This window comes from Xyrauchen texanus, chromosome 1, assembly GCF_025860055.1.
Source record: "Xyrauchen texanus isolate HMW12.3.18 chromosome 1, RBS_HiC_50CHRs, whole genome shotgun sequence".
Taxonomy (NCBI): domain Eukaryota; kingdom Metazoa; phylum Chordata; class Actinopteri; order Cypriniformes; family Catostomidae; genus Xyrauchen; species Xyrauchen texanus.
This window is the reverse complement of record NC_068276.1, coordinates 60796697-60822882: the sequence shown is the minus strand read 5'-3', so window position 1 is coordinate 60822882 and position 26186 is coordinate 60796697. Positions and strand designations below refer to the sequence as shown.

At 38.7% G+C, this 26186-nt stretch overlaps 2 protein-coding genes and 1 long non-coding RNA gene across 7 annotated transcripts; 1 reads left to right on the top strand and 2 right to left on the bottom strand.

The window, feature by feature from the left end:
- Positions 1–5: 5 nt before the first annotated feature.
- LOC127644739 (uncharacterized) lies at positions 6–5298 on the bottom strand. Of its 5 annotated transcripts, XR_007970705.1 has the most exons (6): positions 5182–5298; positions 3995–4216; positions 3329–3920; positions 2075–3182; positions 1265–1708; positions 6–820 (listed from the first exon to the last, which is right to left on the bottom strand). It is a non-coding gene; the product is annotated as an uncharacterized LOC127644739 (long non-coding RNA). The 5 variants fall into 5 exon arrangements; XR_007970702.1 differs by having other exon boundaries at positions 3329–4216; XR_007970704.1 differs by having other exon boundaries at positions 3329–4068.
- Positions 5299–9612: 4314 nt separating this feature from the next.
- On the top strand, positions 9613–13602 carry LOC127650061 (thymidylate synthase-like). Its single transcript, XM_052135254.1, has 7 exons — positions 9613–9912; positions 11280–11353; positions 11432–11606; positions 12000–12101; positions 12207–12382; positions 13298–13369; positions 13452–13602. The coding sequence occupies exons 1-7, from the start codon at positions 9690–9692 to the stop codon at positions 13587–13589; spliced, it is 960 nt and encodes a 319-aa protein (XP_051991214.1). The 5' UTR covers positions 9613–9689; the 3' UTR covers positions 13590–13602.
- A 101-nt stretch (positions 13603–13703) lies between these two features.
- On the bottom strand, positions 13704–25735 carry enosf1 (enolase superfamily member 1). The gene is made up of 15 exons (XM_052135240.1): positions 25573–25735; positions 25373–25478; positions 22995–23110; positions 22833–22919; positions 22697–22723; positions 22481–22553; positions 22357–22395; positions 22042–22124; positions 20075–20197; positions 19851–19985; positions 19712–19753; positions 17584–17713; positions 17357–17456; positions 16410–16491; positions 13704–15362 (listed from the first exon to the last, which is right to left on the bottom strand). Exons 1-15 carry the CDS (start codon positions 25654–25656, stop codon positions 15270–15272), a joined length of 1320 nt encoding a protein of 439 aa, XP_051991200.1. The 5' UTR covers positions 25657–25735; the 3' UTR covers positions 13704–15269.
- Between the last annotated feature and the right edge of the window lie 451 nt (positions 25736–26186).

Genomic DNA, 26186 nt, shown 5'->3' with positions numbered 1-26186 from the left:
CCCTAAACCGTGTCATAAGCGCTAATATGATACGAAAAACTAAAATGCTGAAGCAACCACGTCAATTTGAGGTGCTTCTTTGACACGTGTCATCTCACGTGCTCTTCGAGATTCGTCCCCAATCCTTTGCATCACAAGTGCAAAGCTCTGTCAGTTGCAATTTGTAAATGTTGTTGAATATGTAATGCAACAGTTAACATGTATCACCGCTATAAGTGCTCAGAAGTCATTAGATAGAATTGTGTGAGGAACAGGGCGAAACGTAAGTGTTCATGTACTGATAATATGCCGTTTTACTCGTGATTTGTGTGAAAGTCAATAAAAGCATTGTTGTTATAGCACCCTCTAGTGTTCATTTCACCAAGAAACTGCCACGATATCAGCCTGATCTAATGAACGTAGCAACATTTTGCATATCGATATTATGTGCTTCATTGCACGTGTGGCTGCAGTTTCCAAGTGAAATGTCCAGCTGGGGTGCCAAAAGCAAGTGAAATGGTGTCCGAATCAGACAAGGTTTTTAAGAAGAATATTTGATGGAGGTTTTGATGTGTAAAATATACCTCCCTAACCTACAACTTTAACCTAAATTTAAGCAATAGTGTTAAAAAAAGCAAATGTAGACAAGATGTAAACAAAACAGACATGCTTACCCTTAATCAACACCTAAACCTAACCGATAGTGTCATAAACGCAAATGAAAGGTGAACAAAACACACACGCTTACCCTAAATCAACATCTAAACCTAACCGATAGTGTCGTAAACGCAAATGAAAGATAAACAAAACACACACGCTTACCCTAAATCAACACCTAAACCTAACGGATAGTGTCGGAAACGCAAATGAAAGATAAACAAAACACACACGCTTACCCTAAATCAACAACTAAACCTAACGGATAGTGTCATAAAGGCCAATGAAAGATAAACAAAACACAAATGCTTACCCTAAATCAACAACTAAACCTAACGGATAGTGTCGTAAACGCAAATGAAAGGTGAACAAAACACACACGCTTAACCTAAATCAACATCTAAACCTAACCGATAGTGTCATAAAGGCCAATGAAAGATAAACAAAACACACACGCTTACCCTAAATCAACACCTAAACCTAACCGATAGTGTCATGAACGCAAATGAAAGGTGACCAAAACACACACGCTTACCCTAAATCAACAACTAAACCTAACCGATAGTGTCGTAAACGCAAATGAAAGGTGAACAAAACACACACGCTTACCCTAAATCAACATCTAAACCTAACCGATAGTGTCGTAAACGCAAATGAAAGGTGAACAAAACACACATGCTTACCCTAAATCAACATCTAAACCTAACCGATAGTGTCGTTATCGCAAATGAAAGGTGAACAAAACACACACGCTTACCTTAAATCAACAACTAAACCTAACGGATAGCGTCATAAATGCAAATGAAAGGTGAACAAAACACACATGCTTACCCTAAATCAACACCTAAACCTAACCGATAGTGTAATGTACACACATGAAAGGTGACCAAAACACACACGCTTACCCTAAATCAACACCTAAACCTAACCGATAGTGTCATAAATGCAAATGAAAGGTGAACAAAACACACATGCTTACCCTAAATCAACACCTAAACCTAACCGATAGTGTCATGAACGCAAATGAAAGGTGAACAAAACACACATGCTTACTCTAAATCAACACCTAAACCTAACCGATAGTGTCATGTACACACATGAAAGGTGAACAAAACACACACGCTTACCCTAAATCAACACCTAAACTCAACCTGATAGTGTCATGTACACATGAAAGGTGAACAAAACACACACGCTACTCATAAATCAACACCTAAACCTAACCGAGAGTGTCGTAGAACGCAAATGAAAGATAAACAAAACACGCTTACTCTAAATCAACACCTAAACCTAACCGATAGTGTCATGTACACACATGAAAGGTGAACAAAACACACACGCTTACCATAAATCAACACCTAAACCTAACCGATAGTGTCGTAAACGCAAATGAAAGATAAACAAAACACACATGCTTACCCTAAATCAACACCTAAACCTAACCGATAGTGTCATGAACGCAAATGAAAGGTGAACAAAACACACATGCTTACTCTAAATCAACACCTAAACCTAACCGATAGTGTCATGTACACACATGAAAGGTGAACAAAACACACGCTTACCCTAAATCAACATCTAAACCCAACCGATAGTGTCGTAAAGGCAAATGAAAGGTGAACAAAACACACACGCTTACCCTAAATCAACACCTAAACCTAACTGATAGTGTCGTAAACGCAAATGAAAGGTGAACAAAACACACACGCTTACCCTAAATCAACATCTAAACCTAACCGATAGTGTCATAAACGCAAATGAAAGGTGAACAAAACACACATGCTTACCCTAAATCAACACCTAAACCTAACCGATAGTGTCATGTACACACATGAAAGGTGAACAAAACACACATGCTTACCCTAAATCAACATCTAAACCTAACCGACAGTGTCGTAAACGCAAATGAAAGGTCCATAAAACACACACGCTTACCCTAAATCAACAACTACACCTAACCGGTAGTGTCGTAAACGCAAATGAAAGGTGCATAAAACACACACGCTTACCCTAAGTCAACAACTACACCTAACTGATAGTGTCGTAAACGCAAATGAAAGGTGAACAAAACACACATGCTTACCCTAAATCAACATTTAAACCCAACCGATAGTGTCATGTACACACATGAAAGGTGAATAAAACACACACGCTTACCCTAAATCAACACCTAAACCTAACCGATAGTGTTATGTACACACATGAAAGGTGAACAAAACACACATGCTTACCCTAAATCAACACCTAAACCTAACCGATAGTGTCATGTACACACATGAAAGGTGACCAAAACACACACGCTTACCCTAAATCAACACCTAAACCTAACCGATAGTGTCGTAAACGCAAATGAAAGGTGAACAAAACACACACGCTTACCCTAAATCAACATCTAAACCTAACCGATAGTGTTGTAAACGCAAATGAAAGGTGAACAAAACACACACGCTTACCCTAAATCAACATCTAAACCTAACCGATAGTGTCATGTACACACATGAAAGGTGAATAAAACACACACGCTTACCCTAAATCAACAACTAAACCTAGCCGATAGTGTCATAAACGCAAATGAAAGGTGAATAAAACACACACGCTTACCATAAATCAACACCTAAACCTAACCGATAGTGTCATGTACACACATGAAAGGTGAACAAAACACACGCTTACCCTAAATCAACATCTAAACCCAACCGATAGTGTCGTAAAGGCAAATGAAAGGTGAACAAAACACACATGCTTACCCTAAATTAACACCTAAACCTAATCGATAGTGTCATGAACGCAAATGAAAGGTGAACAAAACACACACGCTTACCCTAAATCAACACCTAAACCTAACCGATAGTGTCATAAACGCAAATGAAAGATAAACAAAACACACACGCTTACCCTAAATCAACATCTAAACCCAACCGATAGTGTCGTAAAGGCAAATGAAAGGTGAACAAAACACACATGCTTACCCTAAATCAACACCTAAACCTAACCGATAGTGTCATAAACGCAAATGAAAGATGAACAAAACACACACGCTTACCCTAAATCAACACCTAAACCTAACCGATAGTGTCATAAACACAAATGAAAGGTGAATAAAACACACACGCTTACCCTAAATCAACATCTAAACCCAACCGATAGTGTCGTAAACGCAAATGAAAGGTGAACAAAACACACACGCTTACCCTAAATCAACACCTAAACCTAACCGATAGTGTCGTTATCGCAAATGAAAGGTGAACAAAACACACATGCTTACCCTAAATCAACATCTAAACCTAACCGATAGTGTCATAAACACAAATGAAAGGTGAACAAAACACACATGCTTACCCTAAATCAACACCTAAACCTAACCGATAGTGTCGTTATCGCAAATGAAAGGTGAACAAAACACACATGCTTACCCTAAATCAACATCTAAACCTAACCGATAGTGTCATAAATGCAAATGAAAGGTGAACAAAACACACATGCTTACCCTAAATCAACACCTAAACCTAACCGATAGTGTCATGTACACACATGAAAGGTGAACAAAACACACATGCTTACCCTAAATCAACATCTAAACCTAACCGACAGTGTCGTAAACGCAAATGAAAGGTCCATAAAACACACACGCTTACCCTAAATCAACAACTACACCTAACCGGTAGTGTCGTGAACGCAAATGAAAGGTGCATAAAACACACACGCTTACTCCTAAGTCAACAACTACACCTAACTGATAGTGTCAGTAAACGCAAAATGAAAGGTGAACAAAACACACATGCTTACCCTAAATCAACATTTAAACCCAACCGATAGTGTCATGTACACACATGAAAGGTGAATAAAACACACACGCTTACCCTAAATCAACATCTAAACCTAACCGATAGTGTTATGTACACACATGAAAGGTGAACAAAACACACATGCTTACCCTAAATCAACACCTAAACCTAACCGATAGTGTCATGTACACACATGAAAGGTGACCAAAACACACACGCTTACCCTAAATCAACACCTAAACCTAACCGATAGTGTCGGAAACGCAAATGAAAGGTGAACAAAACACACACGCTTACCCTAAATCAACATCTAAACCTAACCGATAGTGTTGTAAACGCAAATGAAAGGTGAACAAAACACACACGCTTACCCTAAATCAACATCTAAACCTAACCGATAGTGTCATGTACACACATGAAAGGTGAATAAAACACACACGCTTACCCTAAATCAACAACTAAACCTAGCCGATAGTGTCATAAACGCAAATGAAAGGTGAACAAAACACACACGCTTACCATAAATCAACACCTAAACCTAACCGATAGTGTCGTAAACGCAAATGAAAGATAAACAAAACACACATGCTTACCCTAAATTAACACCTAAACCTAATCGATAGTGTCATGAACGCAAATGAAAGGTGAACAAAACACACACGCTTACCCTAAATCAACACCTAAACCTAACCGATAGTGTCATAAAGGCCAATGAAAGATAAACAAAACACACACGCTTACCCTAAATCAACATCTAAACCTAACCGATAGTGTCATGTACACACATGAAAGGTGAACAAAACACACACGCTTACCCTAAATCAACATCTAAACCCAACCGATAGTGTCGTAAAGGCAAATGAAAGGTGAACAAAACACACATGCTTACCCTAAATCAACACCTAAACCTAACCGATAGTGTCATAAACGCAAATGAAAGATGAACAAAACACACACGCTTACCCTAAATCAACACCTAAACCTAACCGATAGTGTCATAAACACAAATGAAAGGTGAATAAAACACACACGCTTACCGTAAATCAACATCTAAACCCAACCGATGGTGTCGTAAACACAAATGAAAGGTGAACAAAACACACACGCTTACCCTAAATCAACATCTAAACCCAACCGATAGTGTCGTAAACGCCAATGAAAGGTGAATAAAACACACACGCTTACCCTAACCGATATTGTGGAAAAAGCAAATGCGACATCAAAAGCACATTTTCTGATATAAACATGTAATTTCGTGTCATTTCTGTGACACTTTCATCTCACGTTTCAGCTTCCGTGTTTGGATGGGCTCGAACAGCTGTCTGTTTAGTCCTTAGTCTAGTCCTAGCAGGTAAGCTACCATGGAAGCTAGTCACTGTGCAATAACTGTGTAAATGTAGGTGGGTCTATAATACAATCGTTAAAATGTGCAATCTTTCAAATGATGCGTTATAGTAAAAGTGTTTCGATAGCATAACATGGCAGTGTGACTAATAATGTGAAAAGTAAGTATTAATAAAGTCATAATTAGCCATTGCAGTCATGATTTTCGTGAAAGTGAATAAAATGCACAGTTGCAATATTTGCAAACGTAGTGTTTGCAAATATTGTGTTATAGTAACGTTTTATGAAACTAGGTTGCGTGATAAGTACAACGAGTCACGTAAAAATCATTTAGCAAAAATGTTGGTATGGCAATGTGAGACCAGGTTGGTTAATTTAGTAAAGAAGTCTGTTGGGTCTTTTCAGCAGGATTATGTTATTGTTTAACAATTATCTATGTTATTAGCGGGACAGATTAGGAATTCAGTCATTTATACAGCCTTATTTTACCATCTCCATATAAATTGTAAAAATGCTAGTATAGTAAATGGCCTCTTCAACACAATAACAAAATGTCATACTAGCAATTAAGACTCTAAGAGAACTAGAAGATGTCTAAACTGTATTTTTATCACTTGCCCATGTCGTTTCACAGATTATTTAATCCACATAAACAATCAACCTCTTTGTCAAACATCTTGAAGGGTTTATCTCATAAGTATTTGTCGAGACATCTTCATCTAGATGTCAAAGATGTTCTTATGTTGTACAAGCAAGATTTTTTTAAATCTTAAGTGTGAGAAATAATATATTTAGACTGTCAGGACTAGTCTTGTGCAAATGCTTTTTGGTTTGAATAATAATATACATGTAAGGGTTCAAGGCAAAGAGGGGAAAATATAGCAACTTTCTGAAATATTTTGTACTCTTCGATCTGCACTATGATTATTTTTGTTGCTTCAATGTTTACAAAGCAAAATAGAGCAACTAAACTGGTGTAGTTTGTACAGGTCTGTAGAAAACAAGCAGCACAGGTTAGGTTAATCCAAGACTCAAATGCCAAAACCGCTGTCAGACCGTCTGTGTTGTATTGTGTTATCTTTTTGTAAGAAACTTGAGTTTCATGCGCTCTCTGTTTGAGAGGATTCTCTCTCTAGGTGCTACATCATTATATTGTTCTGTGCAGCTGAGAGAAGGAGATTTTGGGTGAAGAATGAAAGTGGATAAATGATTCGAAACAAATGTGAAGACTTCAGATGGACATTCTCATGTCATTTAATTCAATATCTGGCAGTTGTACTGAAAGATAAAAGGTCTTGTTGTCAAACAGGAAAATGAAAGAAACAATAAAAATAACTATGACAATGTACTGAAGCACTAGCGTTGTTTTCATTCATAAATGTTCATTACTAAATTTAAATTTAAATGTAAGAAAAACATTCTGGTAGGCTACAATTATGATTTAGGTAGAGGCGGGGAGGCTATGTGTTTGAGATCATATATGTCATACAGTTCATACAATGTTTGAAATTCATATACTTATTGGCTCTCCATCGAAAGCTAGTGAGCTGCCTTGCTCTCTACTGCCTACATAGACAGCTGTCTTCTAAGGGAGCATCCTAACTGCAGTGGAACCTCATAAGTGTTAGCATGTTGCTACATTTACATTTACATTTATGCATTTGGCAGATGCTTTTATCCAAAGTGACTTACAGTGCAATTATTACAGGGACAATCCCCCCGGAGCAACCTGGAGTTAAGTGCCTTGCTCAAGGACACAATGGTGGTGACTATGGGGTTTGAACCAGCAACCTTCTGATTAACAGCCCTGTGCTTTAGCCACTACACCACCATCATTATTTGTTTTGCTAAATGAATCATTATAATGCGCTATCAGGAATACAGCAGAGGTGAATGGGAAGCCGTGGGAATTCAAATCAACGAACATCAACCGCTCGACTCGGAGCGGTTTGCACGCCAGCTCCTTTATACCCGCATGTTCTGGGGAGTGGCATGCAAATACCACTCGCCAATTCCCATTGGCCTTTTATCAAAGATCAGAGGTGTCTCTGGCTCCCAAGAGTGACCCCTAGTGGCACTTCATCGACACAACTTCGAGTGAGTGAAAGATAGTGAACATAATACTCTTATTATTAAGCCTTATTCCTTATAGGAAAAAACACTAAACAATTCATGAAACAGCAATAATATAAAACAATTGTTTTGGCCTAAGTATTCACTTGTTTAACCAAGAGCTATTACAAGTGTTTGATATGGGAATTAAGAGTGTTTTGAACCAGATGTTTGAAATCAACATACAAAACCACTATTACGATGTATTGTACATATAACATTTTATAAGTATTATTGTTGTTATTATGATTATTATTATCCTACATGTAAGATAAAAGTTAATATGTGACAGCGCTCTTTCCTGCTCTCTCCGACACATCACCATCCAAATGTACACACTCATTTCGTTCACACCTTGCCTGATATAGGGCACTCACAGACATCCACTATATAGAAAATAGTGAATGAGCGAACAAGTGAGTGATTTCGAACACAGCCGAAGTCTTTCTAGCATGTCAGTGCACTGTCGGCCATCTTTGGAACGCTCTCAGGGGCCTAATTCCAGTCATGCCAGGGCAGCTCCCATCTACTTGAATGGAGAAAGAACTAAATCTCAAAAACGGTTGGTCAAGATTACAATCAAAAAACATAGTTTAAATCAGCAATAAAATCTGACAATACTGGAATCATAAATGTTTCTTCTTTGCCTTATCACGCTAAAAAATACTAGTTTCCCAGCTTGCATAGCTAATGCGCATGCGCAATCAAAAGTTGATTGACAGACGATGTCTGTATCTAAAAGGTGATTGGCTCTTTTAACTTGTAAGGCGGGACTTCCTTTCTACATCCGTGGACCGTTGGGCGCTCAGAGCTCCTTGGTTGGGCGTTCCCATTTCTCCCATTAATTTCAATAGAAGTGGCCCGTCTCTGCTAAATAATATCTGGTAAATTCAATACTTGGTAAAATCTACAAATTAATTTTAAAAAAATGTTAATTTTTTTAACAACAATAGTTTTCTTCGGCGGATCTCCAGTGACTCACAGTGAGAAAACAACATTTCAAATATTAGGCTGTAGTAAAGCGTTCTAGTCTGAAGGAGAGAACCATAGCAAAATTAAAATGCAGGTGGAAAAACATTTAGCATTTAAACAGAAGATCATGTAATGGGCGTATTTTAGCGGATCGGACGCTGCTTCGAATTGACCGATTGGTCTTAAAAAATATATATTTTTTTTATTTATTTGAACCCTTCATTGTGTATGTATGTCATACATTGTAGGTGGTTATGAAAGTTTGATTATTCAGGAGTAGACAAATAAAATAATAATAATAATAAAAAACAACGCTGTTGAACCAGAACACACAGACGGCGTCTCAATATAGCACCTGTTACTTTTCACAGCGCTGCTCAGGATAGACCAATCACAGTCGCTTGTGATTAGCACAACTAGAATTTAAAATAATAATTTCACAGAGATAGCAGGAGCGGTTTTCTGTTTGTTGTGTTAGGTACCCATCCTTAGAAGTAATACATATAATCGATTATACAATTTAGTGTAAAAATTCCTCCATAAACCTGAAAACTGTCATTACAATGAATGCAATGGAGGATTCAGCTTTTTGAGCCCCTCTGAAGAAGCAACAAACTTTAGTCTCATCGGAAGTAGTGTATGAGCAGGCCCCGCCTACTTCTCATTCTAGTCAGCTCATTGGTTCCTCGTCGACGTTTCTAAGTTTTGAGAGCGTTCATTGGATGATTTTGACGCGCACATTTAATTTCGCGGGAAGATTGAAGTTTCCGTGAACGCTGTTTTGCGCCACTGGATTTTACTACAAATATATTTGTATTTAGTATCATCTGACGAAATAAAATGCCCGGCACGGCAGTGGAAATTATAAACGCGCGTTACACGGAGACTGAAAATGACAAAGCAAATGCTGAGGGAGAGAAAAATCGCTTCTCTCTCTTTTGTGACGAGCGCGGTTATTTGAATCAGATCGAGTATATTCTGCAGAACGGTGTTCGTAAAGGAGACCGAACCGGGACGGGAGTGATCTCGGTGTTCGGATCACAGGCGAGGTACAGTCTCAGAGGTGAGATGCATTCTTATGGTACTACATATATATGGTATATACTACGTAATGCATGGAAGTCGTTTAAACGACTAAAACATAAAGTCATGGATATTTTTATACTAAATGTATTTTCTTCTAGTTATATTAGTTAAATATAGCGGTATAATCAGCTTGAAAGTGCTCTTTTAAATGTAATCTCTTAAATATAAATATTATTAAAATAAAATAAAAATACATGGAAACCCATTGGTCAAAAAAGTGAAAAATAGTGTATTGTTTTGTGGGAATCTCATGATGACATCTGTCAATAATCTCACTATTTTTTTCCATTAAAATAATTAAGCCTTTATTTATTTATTTATTTATTTATATTTCGTAACAATTTAAACACAATGAAGTACAGCCCCACCAGATAATAATACTATATTAATACTATACTACTGTAAATAATAATATTTGCTATATTATTAGTACCATTTTATTGTATTTATAAATCTTGATAGTATTTACTGTACTACTTTTATGCTTATTTAAAAAAAACTAAACGGTCTGGACTGGATAATATTGTAGTAGTATAAGTCTTGATCAAAAACTCTTGCCCTAATGCAATTTTTTTTAAAGAGTAATCGGGGAAAAATGGTGATAGTGCCTTTTTAACCTTAACGGTATTCAAAGTGCTTTACACTCTGTCCATTCACCCATTCACACACCAATGATGGCAGAGCTGCCATGTAAGGTGCTAGTCTGCCATTGGGAGCAACTTGGGGTTCAGTGTCTTGCCCAAGGACACTTCGGCATGTGGAGTCATGTGGGCCGGGAATCGAACCACCAACCCTGCGATGAGTGGCCGACCCGCTCTACCACCCCAACCAAGAATATCGGCTGATTTATTGGCCTCTGTGATATATCGGTCGACCACTAATTACAGTAACAAAAATCTTTACCAATAAACTTGGCACAAATGTGAAAAAATCTTAATGTTAACTAACTGGCCAAATGGGAATATTTACAGGCCAATGCCGTTAATTTGAAAATGCAAGATATCGGCTGATTTATCGGCCTTGACGATATATCGGTCAACCACTAATAGCAGCAACAAGAGTCTTTACCAGTTAACATTTCATGATGCAAAAACAATTAAAAATCTTAATGTTAACTAATTGGCCAAATGGAAAAATTTATTGGCCGAAATGGTAATTTAAAAATAGAGAATATCGGCTGATTTATCAGTCGACCACTAATTGCAGCAACAAGAGTCTTTACGATTTTTTCAAAGTTTATTGGTGATGTTAACTTTACCAAACACTAATGTTCTCAAAGTGCCTGCTCTTTGAATTATATTAAACTTGGTAATCATTCTCATAACACTATCATTGGTCTCACAGATCAGTTTCCATTGCTGACAACTAAAAGGGTTTTCTGGAAAGGCATACTGGAGGAGCTGCTGTGGTTTATTAAGGTACAAAAGCATCCCACACTTTTTTCAAGCTAATTTCTTAATATCATTTTCATGAATCCATTGTTTTATTGACTTTAGGGTTCAACGAATGCTAAAGATCTGTCCGAGAAGGGTGTGAGAATCTGGGACGCCAACGGCTCCAAGGAATTTCTGGACAAGAATGGCTTCACGGATCGGGAAGAAGGAGATCTGGGGCCAGTTTATGGTTTCCAATGGAGACACTTCGGAGCCGAATACAAAGACATGCATACTGGTAACATGAGTTTAATATCTGGGCAGTTGATATGACGCATAACAGCAATGCCTCGCAGTGTAAGATATAAATAATACTTTTTTATTTACATTGTTATAATTATTATGCATGCCATTTTATGACCATATTGAGAGGCTAAATAGAATATCTGTACTTTTAAATATGTATTAGTCATACCACATGACTATTGAAAGGTGTCTAAATCAAATTTCAAAATTTAAGTTTTCCCATATTAATTGTCAACTATCCATATGCATTTACAGGCACAAATCTGTTTATATATTATATATATATATATATAACAATACATGCATAGCCTGGATGTATTAATATTGAATGTAAGGTTAGCAGTTGTATAGAGAATTGAAACTATAATTGAATCTTTCTATACAGATTACTCTGGACAAGGTGTTGACCAGTTACAGAAAGTGATTGATACCATCAAGTCAAACCCAGAGGACCGGAGGATCATCATGTGTGCCTGGAACCCGAAAGGTCTCTAAATCACACTTGCAGCACTTCACCAACACCACATATCCAAACATGGACGCATGCATAATGACAGAAGAATATTATTCATAAAAACAATGTTATTCTCAGATCTCCCGCTGATGGCATTGCCACCCTGCCATGCATTATGCCAGTTTTACGTATCGGAGGGTGAGCTGTCATGCCAGCTATACCAGCGCTCTGGAGACATGGGTCTGGGTGTGCCCTTCAACATCGCCAGCTACGCCCTCCTGACCTATATGATTGCCCACATCACTGGACTCAAGGTGAACACACTCTTTCACACACATTTCACAATCGGACACACTAGAAAGCTACATCTTCTACATACATGCTACTATTTAAAATGCTTTTATTTTGCACACTTTAATATTTAAATAAAAACTATAATATCAGCATAACAGTTTGAGGTTGAAGTTTTTTGTAACTGATGCATTTATTAATTATTGTAGAGAATCTAAAAGCATTTTGACCACAAACAAGATTAAGATTTGTAATTCGCTGTTTTGAACTCCTAAACGGGTCAAAAATGACCCAAAATAACAGGAAGACAAAAAGAACACATTGTTATGCTGATAATATAGTTTGAAATGAAAACACACACTATTGGGGGGTCTGGGTAGCTCAGCGAGTATTGGCGCTGACCATCACACCTGGAGTCGCGAGTTCAAATCCAGGGTGTGCTGAGTGACTCCAGCCAGGTCTCCTAAGCAACCAAATTGGCCTGGTTGCTAGGGAGAGTAGAGTCACATGGGGTAACCTCCTTGTGGTCGTGATTAGTAGTTCTCGCTCTCAATGGGGCATGTGGTGAGTTGTGTGTGGATCGTGGAGAGTAGCATGAGTCTCCACATGCTGTGAGTCTCCGCGGTGTCATACACAACGAGTCACGTGATAAGATGCGCAGATTGACGGTCTCAGAAGCGGAGGCAACTGGGACTTGTCCTCCGCCTCCTGAATTGAGGCGAGTAACCACCACGAGGACCTACCAAGTAGTGGGAATTGGGCATTCCAAATTGGGAGAAAAGGGGATAATGTTAAACAGTTCAAATTCATGAACTCATTTTTTTTTTTATTTGAAATGGGTAAATCTTAAAAGTATTTTTTGTATTGTGCGAAATCTACATTTTCCTTTGTTTTATGGACTGACGCACTAAACTAGAACTTGTGAATTTTTCTTCCAGCCAGGAGATTTTGTGCACACATTAGGTGACGCCCACATCTACGTAAATCACATCGAGCCTTTGAAAGAGCAGGTACCGGTACATGTTGCATCTGTTTATACCACTGTCTGCATTAATCTGCATATGTACGTTTGTTTTACGTTGTTACCTGCAGCTTCAGCGAGAGCCACGACCATTCCCCAAACTCAAGATCCGACGCAGAGTCGAAAAAATCGATGATTTCTGTGCAGAGGATTTTGAGATATGCGACTATGAGCCCCATCCAACAATCAAAATGCAAATGGCTGTTTAGACCTCACAACAACCTGAGTGACCTCAACTCTACAATTTAATAAGCATTTGAAGAATTTAACAAGCTTTTGTAACACGTTAAATCATTAACATTAGATAATAAATAAGGTAACATGAATTTGCAATGATTTCTGCAGCATTTATTGATCTTTGTTAGTTATTTTATCAAAATACTATTGTTCATTTTCATATTAGATTAATATGAATGTAAAAAAGAAAGTGTATTAGTTATATATAGAAATGAACAACTACCAAGATTATTTAGTGCTGTAAAAGTATTGTTCATGTTGATAATGTTAACAAATACAGTCTTATTGTAAACTGTTTCCAAAGCATTCATATTTCTCACCATTTGTATATTTTATGATCTTCATGAATAAACACTGGTGGCCAAATGTTTGTAATAATGTGCAGATTTTGCTCTTATTGAAGGAAATTGGTCTTTTTATTCACCAAAGTGGTGTTCAAGTGATCACAATGTATAGTCAGGACATTAATAATGTGAAAAATTACTATTATAGCTTGAAGAAAATTTTCAGAACTTCTTAAACTACTTCAGAGTTCTCATGAAAGTTCACCCCACACTTCCTGTAGCACGTGACCTTTCACCCCACACTTCCTGTAGCACTTGCCATAGATGTGACTGTGTTGTCGGGCACTTCTCACACACCTTACAGTCTAACTGATCCCACAAAAGCTCAATGGGGTTCAGATCCGTAACACTCTTTTCTAATTATCTGTTGTCCAATGTCTGTGTTTCTTTGCCCACTCAAACCTTTTCTTTATGTTTTTCTGTTTCAAAAGTGTCTTTTTCTTTGCAATTCTTCCCATAAGTCCTCCTGAGTCTCCTCTTTACTGTTGTACATGAAACTGGTGTTGAGCAGGTAGAATTCAATGAAGCTGTCAGCGGAGGACATGTGAGGCGTCTATTTCACAAACTAGAGACTCTGATGTACTTATCCTCTTGTTTAGTTGCACATCTGGTCTTCCACATCTCTTTCTGTCCTTGTTAGAGACAGTTTTGCTTTATCTTTGAAGACTGTAGTTACACCTCAGTATGAAATCTTAAATTTTTTTGGGCAATTTCAAGCATTGTATCGCCTTCATTCCTCAAAACAATGATTGACTGACGAGTTTCTAGAGAAACTGTTTCTTTTTTGACCCAATATTGACCTTAAGACATGCCAGTCTATTGCATACTGTGGCAACTCAAAATCAAACACAAAGACAATGTTCAGCTTCATTTAATGAACCAAATATCTTTCAGCTGTGTTTGATATAATGGCAAGTGATTTTCTAGAACCAAATGATCAATTTATCATGATTACTCGAGGATAAGGTGTTGCAGTGATGCTGCTGTCTGGATTTGTTCAAAAGAAAATGTGCTGTTTTTTTACATCAGTAATGTCCCGACTATAGTCTGTGATCAGTTGAACGCCACTTTGATGTATTTAAGTACCGATTTCCTGAAACAGCAAAATCTGTACATTATTCCAAACTTTTGTCCGCCAGTGTAAATGTCAACATTTAAAAAGTATCAAATAAAGTTTTAAATTATGCTTAAATTTCTGCCTCATTCTTTTATGATTCACATTTATCAAGACCATCTGATGGACTTCAAAGTTTGATTATGGTTTCAGTGATTGATCATCAGCTTGAGCAGCAGGTGGCACGTTTGCGTTTATTTGTCCAGAATGGCTTTCCAAACGTCTCCCTGAGGAAACTGATGCTTCTGAACCGACTCTTCCAACATTTCACAAGAGAACCCAGCATCCTGGAGAAACAGAAAACACTTATTTATACTATTGTGCTACATATTTCCACCTCTCTTCATTCAATATGCAGTGCAAAAGTTTTCATTAATCAATTAATGTCATACAAAGTCCAGTGAACATAAAAAACCTAAATCAATATTTGCTGTGACCACCTTTGCCTTCAAAACAGCCCAAATTCTCCTACAGTAGGTACATCTGGACACAGTTTCTCTTGGTTGTTGGCAGATCAGATGTTTCAAGCTTCTTGGAGAATTCAGCACAGTTCTTTTGTCTCTTTATATAATCCCAGACTGACACAGGGGGGTTGTGGATGCATCTGTTGCAGGGCTCCCAGGGGCCGGTTGCATAAAACTGTTTTAGACTAGTCTTACTAGTTAGTCGTCTAAAATGTTGGTCTTAATTTTTTCAGTCAGTTGCATAAAAACTTAGATGAGTCTAATTAAAGACCAAATGTAAGACAGCACACCTCGGGCTAACTTTTGTTTACATTCAGCTGAGCCAGTGGGGGCTGAAAGGGGCTTGAGTTGAGATTTGGTTGAAGACCTTGACTTGACAAAATGTTGTGTTTGTAATTATTTGGGTTAAATCACTAAATGTGTTCATTAAAATACATTTTGAAGCACTGTAGTCCTCTAATAAGCAAATATTCTCAGCGAATAAAAAATGTATTGAGCGTCCACTGTCGGCCATTTTTTTTAAGCTGTTCAGTGTCTTATTTTTCCCACAATGCAATGCAAATTAGACTGTCTTACTAAAGACAACCGTGAGCTTGTTTTATGCAACAGGCTTTCTATGGCGTCTTTAGCTAGTCAAACTAATTGTTAGATGCAGTCTTCAGTTAATGGCTATGTTTATGCAACCGGCCCCTGTTCTTCTGTTCTAATCTTTTCTATTTGCAAAAGTAATGTTTGGGAGTAATTTATATTTCCTATCGACACACTAAAGCAGCAGATATAAATAACCATCTTAAGACACTTTTGTGAAACATCTTAAGTGCCTAAAACTATAATCTATATCATTTTGTTTTCCTTTGTGTTCAAACTCACCTTTGGTGGCACATAGCAGGCATTTCTGATGATAGTTGGGCTCTTGAAATGTTCATGAAGGTGATCCACATACTCGCACATCCTTAAATACAAAAACCTCAGGGTCAATTCAAAGACACCACTGTTACAATGAGCCATTTATTTATTTGCTACTACACTTATTTTCAAATTAATTATTTAAACACCATGCTTAACACATTTAAACCAATAAGTCACCAAAAAAATAAATATTCCCTGGGACTGAAAATATTCCTCTCAAATCTCCTTCCTGCTTGCATTCAATTCAGACATGTCACATTAAAGCTGCGTTCACACCGCCAGCGACACGACAAAACAACCTCATCTCATTCGTTTTCATTGAGAGCTGGCGCCTTCCGGATGTGGGCGTGTCCAGCGATTCGACAAAGTTGAAACATGTTTTACTTTATGCAAATGAAGGGCGACTTTCTGGAGTGACAGCCAATAGGAGAGAAGATGGCAGAGCTCACGTGATCCTTATATTTTAATATACATAGTAAAGAAACAGTGCTGTTTAGACTCTCCATACACACCACTAGTGACCTAACCGCCAGCCACTGGTGACATGCAGCGACAAAGTAGCTGGCAGAGTGAACGCAGATTAAGACCAATTGTCCTTGATGTCCATGAACTGAAGAAAAAAATGCTTTGACTCAACAGGATTAAATCATGTACTTTGGTTCCACATGAATCAATTAAGTTGAAGGTCCAAAAATCACATAAAGGCATCATAAAAGTATTTGGAGCTTCAAAGTTCTGGTCACCATTCACTTGCATTGTATGGACCTACAGAGCTGAGATATTCTTCTAAAAATCATAATTTGTGTTCCGCAGAAGAGAAACGTCCTACTCATCTGGGATGGCATGAGGGTGAGTAAATGATTAGAGAATTTTCATTTTGGGGTGAACTGTCCCTTTAACACACATACCTGTTATGCAAATTAGCAGATACTGAAATGTAGTCAAATAAAATAAGATGCTGAACGAGTTCACAAAGTCCAACACCCCCTGCATGAGGACACACAGGGACTGTAAAGAAGACGAAAAAACATAAAATATTAGATTACACAAAAATCTTGAGTAGCCCTAATCATGTCTATATTTCACATACATTTATGTAATTCAGGGTTTTGTTGACAATGCGCATTGGGCTTACCACTGAACTTGGCAGCCATGAGTATGATGGCGAGGTTTTCATTCACGCTGCCCACTCGACAACTGTCAATCTGAACAAACTGCAGAGCTGAGGCCTGGAGGAACTGCTTAAACATCACTCGATTATGACACTGCACACAAAGGTAAAGATACAGCATTTCATTATTAACTTGAAAAGGTTCTTAGATGGTTGCTAAGGTTTTCTATGGTGGATGCTAGGGGGTTGCTAAGGTGTTCTGAATGGTTGCTAGGCAGTTGCTAAGGTGTTCTGGTTGGATGCTAGGCGGTTGCTATGGTGTTCTGGGTGGATGCTAGGTGGTTGCTAAGGTGTTTTGGGTGGATGCTAGGCGGTTGCTAAGGTGTTCCTGCTGGATGCTAGGGGTCTGCTAAGGTGTTCTGGGTGGATGCTAGGTGGTTCCTATGGTGTTCTGAGTGGATGCTAAGCGTTTGCTAAGGTGTTCTAGGTGGATGCTAGGAAGTTGCTAAGGTGTTCTGAATGGTTGCTAGGTGGTTGCTAAGGTGTTCTGGGTGGTTGCTACGGTGTTCTGAGTGGATGCTAAGCGTTTGCTAAGGTGTTCTGGGTGAATGCTAGGCAGTTGCTAAGGTGTTCTGAATGGTTGCTAGGTGGTTGCTAAGGTGTTCTGGGTGGATGCTAGGTGGTTGCTAAAGGTGTTCTGGGTGGATGCTAGGTGGTTGCTAAGGTGTTCTGGGTGGATGCTAGGGGGCTGCTAAGGTGTTCTGGGTGGATGCTAGGTGGTTGCTACGGTGTTCTGAGTGGATGCTAAGCCTTTGCTAAGGTGTTCTGGGTGGATGCAAGGCAGTTGCTAAGGTGTTCTGAATGGTTGCTAGGTGGTTGCTAAGGTGTTCTGGGTGGATGCCAGGTGGTTGCTAAGGTGTTCTGGGTGGATGCTAGGTGGTTGCTAAGGTGTTCTGAATGGTTGTTAGGCGGTTCTTTAAATGGACCAAATCATAATAGCCAACCCCCAAATCTCAATGATATTCTGGTCTCTAGATATGTCGTAGGATCCCTCCTTCTTTGTAAGTTTATGGGAATGTTTTGCCTGTTTTATCGCCCCAAAAATCAAGTGAAAAATTATAGTACATCTCAGGACTAAACACAGCAGGACTAGTTACACACTTAAGTTTTATACTGTAAGGTTAAGGCATTGTTCAGATTTTGATGTTATAGCTCAGTGGATCTCAAACACCCCCCTACTTCATTCCCTTACCCCAGCCGCGCAATTATGTGATATAATTTGAAAGGTGAGTTTGTTGTACCAAAAAAAAAAAAAAAAAACATAAAACACAAAACTCAGTATTTGTTATTTGCTCAAAGCAACTTTAATGCATTGCGTCATGAATGTGAGACCATACCTTGCATTTCTTGAATTCAAGCAGATGGAGGGCTATATCTGTGGCCTATGAAATGAAAATGCGATGACAGAATCTAATAATAACCTCCACCTGTGTGTTTGACCCTGCTAAACCAGATACTACTAAATGGTCTGCGCTTACATAGCGCTGTGGCAGGGCGGAGGACGGGACCGGGTGTGTAGGACCCCGGCCCCGCCCTCCGCCCTGCCACAAGTGCCTTTTTAACCTTAGTGGTATTCAAAGTGCTTTACACTCTGTCCCATTCACCCAATCACACACACACACACTCACACACCAATGACGGCAGAGCTGCCATGCTAGGTGCTGCCCTGCAACTAAACACTTGGGGTTCAGTGTCTTGCCCAAGGACACTTCGGCATGTGGACTCATGTGGGCAAGTAATCGAATCACCAACCCTACGATTAGTGGCCGACCCGCTCTACCACCTGAGCCACAGCCGCCCACTAGAGTCTAGCGCCTACAAGTGTCAGAATTCAAAATCAGATGAACCGTGGTACAAGTGCATACCAACCCATTTAATTGAGAACCAACTGATATACTCCAAGTCTAGATAAACATTTTAATGCAAAGACAAACTTGACAATAGATTTGATTTTTATGACTGATAAACGCCCCCCATTTGTACCCTAACGCCCCCCTCTCTACTAATTTGCTCTCCCAAGCATCCTTTGAAAGCACCTGTTGAGAATGCCTGTTATAGCTCATGGTGTATGCTTACACACATTCACACTCACCTGCTCTCCAGTGGCAACTCCAATACCAAAGGGTGCCAGAGCCTACGAAATAAGACAAACAGTATAACTTCAAAACTAGGTTCAAAACATCTAAACATCCAAAAGTTGAACGTGGTGCGAACCCTGAAACATGTTTTACCTTAGAGATGAATGCATGACCCAGAATATCATCTGGTGAGGTGGGTTCTTCAATCCATAGAGGGTGGAATTCTGCCAGTTTGGTTAACCAGGTAACCGCCTCAGCAACATCCCATCTTTGGTTGGCATCAATCATCTAAGAGAAAAGAGGTTTGGTAAATTCCCCAACTACTGCGGTGAGTTTTGCCATGATCTTGTTTGTTTCTGAATTGTTAGATGAATTACCAGGATGTTGTTTGGTCCAATCAGCTTTCGGATGAGGCGGCATCTGCGAATGTCGTCCTGTAAATCGGCACCAACTTTCACTTTAAATCTCATCCAGCCTTGAGCGAGTGCTTCAGTGCAAAGCTACGCAAACACATAACAAAACAAATAATGTCAAAAGGATCATTGTAAATGTTTATTATTAGCAACAGCTGCTAATGAGGCATCTACATATAGATATCTATGCTTCCAGCCTTGCCATTTAAAAGTGCACTAATTAACTTTTTGCACTTGTCATCTTGGACTTACAGTGACACCTAGTGGTGTGGATGCAGCATCATTAAAAATCAGCAGTTTCCATTCACAGATGCTGCTGTAGAAACTATTCACAATCAGCCATGATTCATTTAATCCAAGAGTGAAAGTGTCCAATAACAAGACGGATACTGAGATTGAGCGAGTAGTATTCCGCTGGTCATGTGATTCTAAAATGGCCGCCCCCATGAGGGCGCCCCCACCCCATGTAGAATAAAACAGGTTACTGATATGACCTCCTCATCTCATGTGAGCGCTCATGACTAAGTGAACCTTTAAAACTAACCCTCAAACTAATAGATAAACTATTTAAGTTTACCCCAAAAGCACTACATTATTTCAATCCCTTTACAGTAAGTTTGGAATGTACTTAAAATAGATAGCGTAACCAGAGTAATTCTGGTGATATTACAAAATGTTTTAAAATGAATCATGCATAGTAACTGAGAATATATTAATAACCCATCACATTTAGCTCAGCGAGTATTGACGCTGACTACCACCCCTGGAGTTGCAAGTTCGCTTCCAGCCAGGTCTCCTAAGCAACCAAATTGGCCCAGTTGCTAGGGAGGGTAGAGTCACATGGGGTAACCTCCTCATGGTCGCTATAATGTGGTTCTCGTTTTCGGTGGGGCGCGTGGTGAGTTGTGCGTGGATGCCTCGGAGAATAGCGTGAAGCCTCCACACATGCTACGTCTCCACGGTAACGCGCTCAACAAGTCACATGATAAGATGCGCGGATTGATGGTGTCAGACGCGGAGGCAACTGAGATTCGTCCTCCGCCACCCGGATTGAGGCGAGTCACTACGCCACCACGAGGACTTAGAGCCCATTGGGAATTGGACAGTCCAAAATTGGGGAGAAAAGGGGATCAATTATGAGTATTAGGAAATTCATTCAAATTACTAGTAATTCTCACATTATATGTTAATATAAATTTGATATTATGTCATATTTCAATAAAATTTCACAGAAATGTTGATAAAAAATATTTCTTCACATGTATCACAATGGTTTCGATGTAGTTAATGGATATTTTGAACTGTCAAATAATTTCTACATTTGATTATTTATAAAAAAAATGGCATATTAATAAATAACTTTTATATTTGTCAGTTAACATGCCAAAATATCAATCTTTTTACATGCATGAACAGTTAAGACGTTTTTTTAATGACGTACAATCTAGTTTTAGATTAAATCCATCGGGTTATGAATCATTTATAAGCTTAAATTGAGTGGTGGTGGTGTAGTGGTCTAAAGCACATAACTGGTAATCTGGTAATCAGAAGGTCCCTGGTTTGATCCCCACAGCCACCACCATTGTGTCCTTGAGTAAGACACTTAACTCCAGGTTGCTCCGGGGGGATTGTCCCTGTAATAAGGGCTCTGTAAGTCGCTTTGGATAAAAGCGTCGGCCAAATGCATAAATGCAAATGCATTTCCACCGGGTCAAAATTGACTGGCGAATGCAAAAGGTTTATGCAGATTCTGAAAAGGTTTATGCAGATTCTGAGGAGGATTAAAATGCAGATTTTGCAACTTGTCTGACGTTACTATTAAAATAAAATGCATATTTTAAAGCTTCTTTTGCATAGCACACTTAAACAGTTACAGTTCAGTTCAGTGTGCTTTTAATTCTATCAGTAAAAAGTCAAATAAACCAAGTCACCTGGGTAAGTTGTTGGTCAGTGTAGCCCAGCCAGGCACAGGAAGTGGTGTAGGCAGGATAGCCTTCCTTTAGCATCTGCTCCTCTGTAAAGGTTATTAAGTCATGAGTCTGATCCCATAGATATTTGTATGTTTTTGCCTGAATCACCCAAGTATCATATTTGATCATGTCTTATTGGCGTTATGTTAATGGGTATGTTCAATATCCTTACATTACGAAGCATTACATTCCTACAAACCAATGCCTTTTCTCAGCATAACCCAATAATGCATTCATATACATCCTGCATATACTGTGTGAATTGATCAACTTTACCTCTCCTTTGTTTTCCCTCCTTGGCTTTTACAAGTATATCTAATAGAAGAAGAAATGATAATGCATCTAATTAATTCAGGGTTGACGAGAGATGCATTGGTGATACGATCCCAGATGCGCTCACCTAAAGCGTCCTGCTCCGTCAGTGCATCAGTGATATATCTGAAATCAATACAGCTGATCAACTTTGCAGGATCCTATAGGCAGACAATGTATACACATATATAACATCATGCAAAACATTAAAAACACATCAAAGCTCTTCAACCAAAGTCCTCAAGTCATTTTGATTCGTTGTGCATCTTAATGAAGCGACAATCCTTTCATAACAGATACTTACCATGTCAACAAGGAGCTTCCACAAGGGCTGCAAAACATGGATTTTTTCATGATGAATATCTCCCATATACATTCATCAGACTATATTCCTGCAAGCTGATATGTAAACAAAGCTGTCTCAACATGTTTTTGTGTACCTTGCTCTCCACTCGTGCCCATAGATCCCAGATAGCATTGAGGACGGCTGCTGTCGCCAGCTGAATGACGCCTTTCTCTGGCCCAATCTATCGGTAAGTTCATGCTGATCGGTTCATTGAGCTCTTCGTAGAGTCAGGACAGGTCATTGTTGTTTTACTCACCCATCTCATTTGACCATCACTGGTCAGGAGTCTGTAGAAACCTCGGAAATCACTGACGATCTCCTCCAAAGTTTTACCCACCACCAGAGAAGACAAGGCTTCAACTGCACAAATAACTAGAGGCAAAACAAACATGCACTCATTGATCTGTCAGGATAGTATTCAAGAAATCCAACAGGAATTCCAATAGGCCTATCTGTCATATTTTGGAAGCAATCCATGCAGCAGCTCCTAACAGGACTGTTTTGCAAGTTTTTGACAGAAATGTAAAACCCATACAGCTCCTTTTGCACTTTTCTCTCAACAGTCCAATAGCAAAGCCTTATTCCAATAGGCAGGGCTGGACTGGGAAGAGAAATCGGCCCGGGATTTTACATTGCAACTGGAGCAAAAGTTGTCGTGTGTGTGTGTGTGTGTGTGTGGGGGGGCGGGGGCTTGTCTGTATTTCGCGGCGCCACTTTGTGGTCCATTCTGCATAACATGGCGGCTCATTTTAGCTTATCGCGGCCCAGTTCATGGCCGATTCACTGGCCCAATCGGTTCTCCCGGTGACCAGCCCGCCTCTGATCGGCCCCAAAGTGCGTCGGCCCACCAGGAAAATGCCCCGTATGCCAGATTACCAGTCCAGCACTGCCAATAGGGGTACTTCTGATAAAAATAACACTATTTCCAATAGGGCAACTGTGTCATTATTTTGATACGTATAAATCCATTATAATTATAAATGGGTGTTTCTTCAACTTCTGCCACTGTGAAGTTCTAGAAAGTAAAGTCTTTCATTTATTTCACTCTCACTAGTTCACTGAATTCGTCTACTAACAAAGTCCAACAGTGCAACGTGTGCATGCACCATGTGAGATTTGTCTTTATTTTCAGGAAGTCAGAAAAATTCCCACATTTCTATTTCGTTTTTTAAGTTTTACGCATTTCAGTTTCATGATAAATTCCATCAAATTTAATTAAGCCATCTTGAATAAAATAAAACAAAAAAACGAAATATTTCAAGTTTATTTATTTAATTTTGTTACGCATTACACAATTCAACTTGTGGACATTTTTAATTTTTTTTGGACATTAGAGAGCACGAAACGAGGGCGCGGGTAGTTTCAGTGGGAGGAGTCCTGATGTACCTGCAACAGAACATCAACTAGCATGACTGCGGTATCAAGAACGTCTCATTGGACCGAAGAAATGGAGGATACATTAGTGGCTCAGTGGCAGGAGTTGATGTTTCCTCTGAACTGTCCCACAACCGGGTGGAGAATGAGAAGAGCTGGAGAGAAATCGCCAATTCTCTTGGACAGTCAGGTAAACAAATGTGTCGATTTTTCAGTAGGAGGAACTTTTTCATATTGTAACCAATAAAATATATGATTAAAAACATCCACATCATACTCTGAAATGCATAACCTGATCATGCATTTGTTTTCATATCTCGTATCACTTCTCGCATGCACTCTGTTGGGAAACGTAATTTTGAGTCCAGCTTACTCAATTTTACAAGATAAGAGCAATTAGCATGCATAAGTAGCACAAAATCAAAACCTGGAATTTATTAAAATTGATGTACTGATTACCTACATTTATGAGTTCTACCAACTCATTCGGGTTTATAGGGGCATTTTTATAGTGCAAAATGTGTCAACTAATGCAAACACTTTTGAGACACCAAGACGCTTTTTTGAGAAACAAATTAAGATGATGCTTCCTCAAAATTACCACGTCAGAAAAAGTCAATTTCCTGTTAATTTCCAACACATTTGCCATTTTATTACATCCCAAATATTCTGTAAAAAAACTCATCACTATTATGATTGGATGAGTCAATGTGAGCCCAAATCTTTCTGCCCCACTTAAGAAAAACAATGTGTTTAAAGGGGGCCTTTTGCCCCTGCAACAGGGGGGCTTTTTACCACAAATACCATCCTGTCACTTATGGGACAGTTATTGAAAAATTTGATTTAATGACCTTAAACAAAACTTAAAATTATAAGTATTTTATTAACAAAAGAACTGTGTTATTTTCAGGGCTTTTCATAAGCTACGTATATTTTAAACATTTAAAAAAATATATAAAAAATTTTAAATAGATCAAATTACTTCAAAATTAACCTATAGACACCACACGCAATATTATCCAGTGCATAGTGACTATTTAGTGTTTTAGCCCCGTTGTACCCCATTATCTGATCCATGAATTATAATAGGAATTCCAATCCTGCTTTTTCCCATTTATTTATTTAGACTGGTGCAATAAAACCAGTGTTGTCAATAACAATTTCACCACAAAGCGGCAGGCTTGTAGAGTTCGTGAAGTCATATGACAGTCCACTCGCATTTAGGGTTTATCTGACATAACTGAAGTTTGTAAAGCTCACCGATTTCCGTCCCTCTTCCCAAAGTGAAAGTGAGCCCGTAACCCTTCAGTTCAGCGACCGTCGTCTCCAGAACAACATATGCGGCAGAATAATCCGGATCGGTGTGCTGCGGACTCAAACACATCGATTATCTGTCCATTCGCTATTATTATTATTATTGAGTGTCGCAAACTGCAAAACTCTGCGCGCGAAATACGCACCATCGCATCCGATCCATGTTGCTCCAGTGACGTCGGGAATCTCACGTCACGCACTGTCACATTTATAATTTTGCAACCCAACATTTTGTATCAGTTTTGAAGTTTTGCCTCGACGGGGAAGTTTTGTAATCGCTGTACTTTCAAAGACACCCCGCCCCGGACAGATGCGACTGGATTGCAGGAATGAATTTGTCACAATATGGAAGAAGTGATTGGAGGATTTTAGGTGACGTCACAAGGGACAGCAACCTGATCACATGATTATAGAAACGACGGCATAGGCGAATATTAGCGGGACAAATCAATAATGGACAATAGGGAAATGCATTAAGTACGAAAAACTAAATGTGTTATTGACATACATGTAACTTTCCTAAAGGAATAATAATGGAATGTTTTTAGCATAATTTAGAACCAATTCTTAATTGTAACTAATAAGAACAATACGAGAATTCTAAAAGAGTCAAATGAGATCTGGTTAAAATAAAATTTTCTTCGTTGTTTTCCTTTTTTGTGTGTGTGTATGTGTGTGTGTTTTGTAAAATTTTAAAACTATAAATAAAATATTTAAAAAATAAATAAATAAAATTGAGTCTTTTGTTTGTTTGTTTGTT

Excerpts from the sequence above, each read along its gene's own strand:
- LOC127650061 (XM_052135254.1), top strand. The coding sequence starts at position 9,690 with ATGCCCGGCACGGCAGTGGAAATTATAAACGCGCGTTACACGGAGACT. Across the intron at positions 11,607-11,999 it reads ATACAAAGACATGCATACTG|ATTACTCTGGACAAGGTGTT; the intron begins GTAACATGAGTT and ends CTTTCTATACAG. Across the intron at positions 13,370-13,451 it reads TCGAGCCTTTGAAAGAGCAG|CTTCAGCGAGAGCCACGACC; the intron begins GTACCGGTACAT and ends TGTTACCTGCAG.
- enosf1 (XM_052135240.1), bottom strand. The coding sequence starts at position 25,656 with ATGTTGGGTTGCAAAATTATAAATGTGACAGTGCGTGACGTGAGATTC. Across the intron at positions 22,920-22,994 it reads GTGATGGTCAAATGAGATGG|ATTGGGCCAGAGAAAGGCGT; the intron begins GTGAGTAAAACA and ends ACTTACCGATAG. Across the intron at positions 22,554-22,696 it reads GGAAGCTCCTTGTTGACATG|GATCCTGCAAAGTTGATCAG; the intron begins GTAAGTATCTGT and ends GTCTGCCTATAG.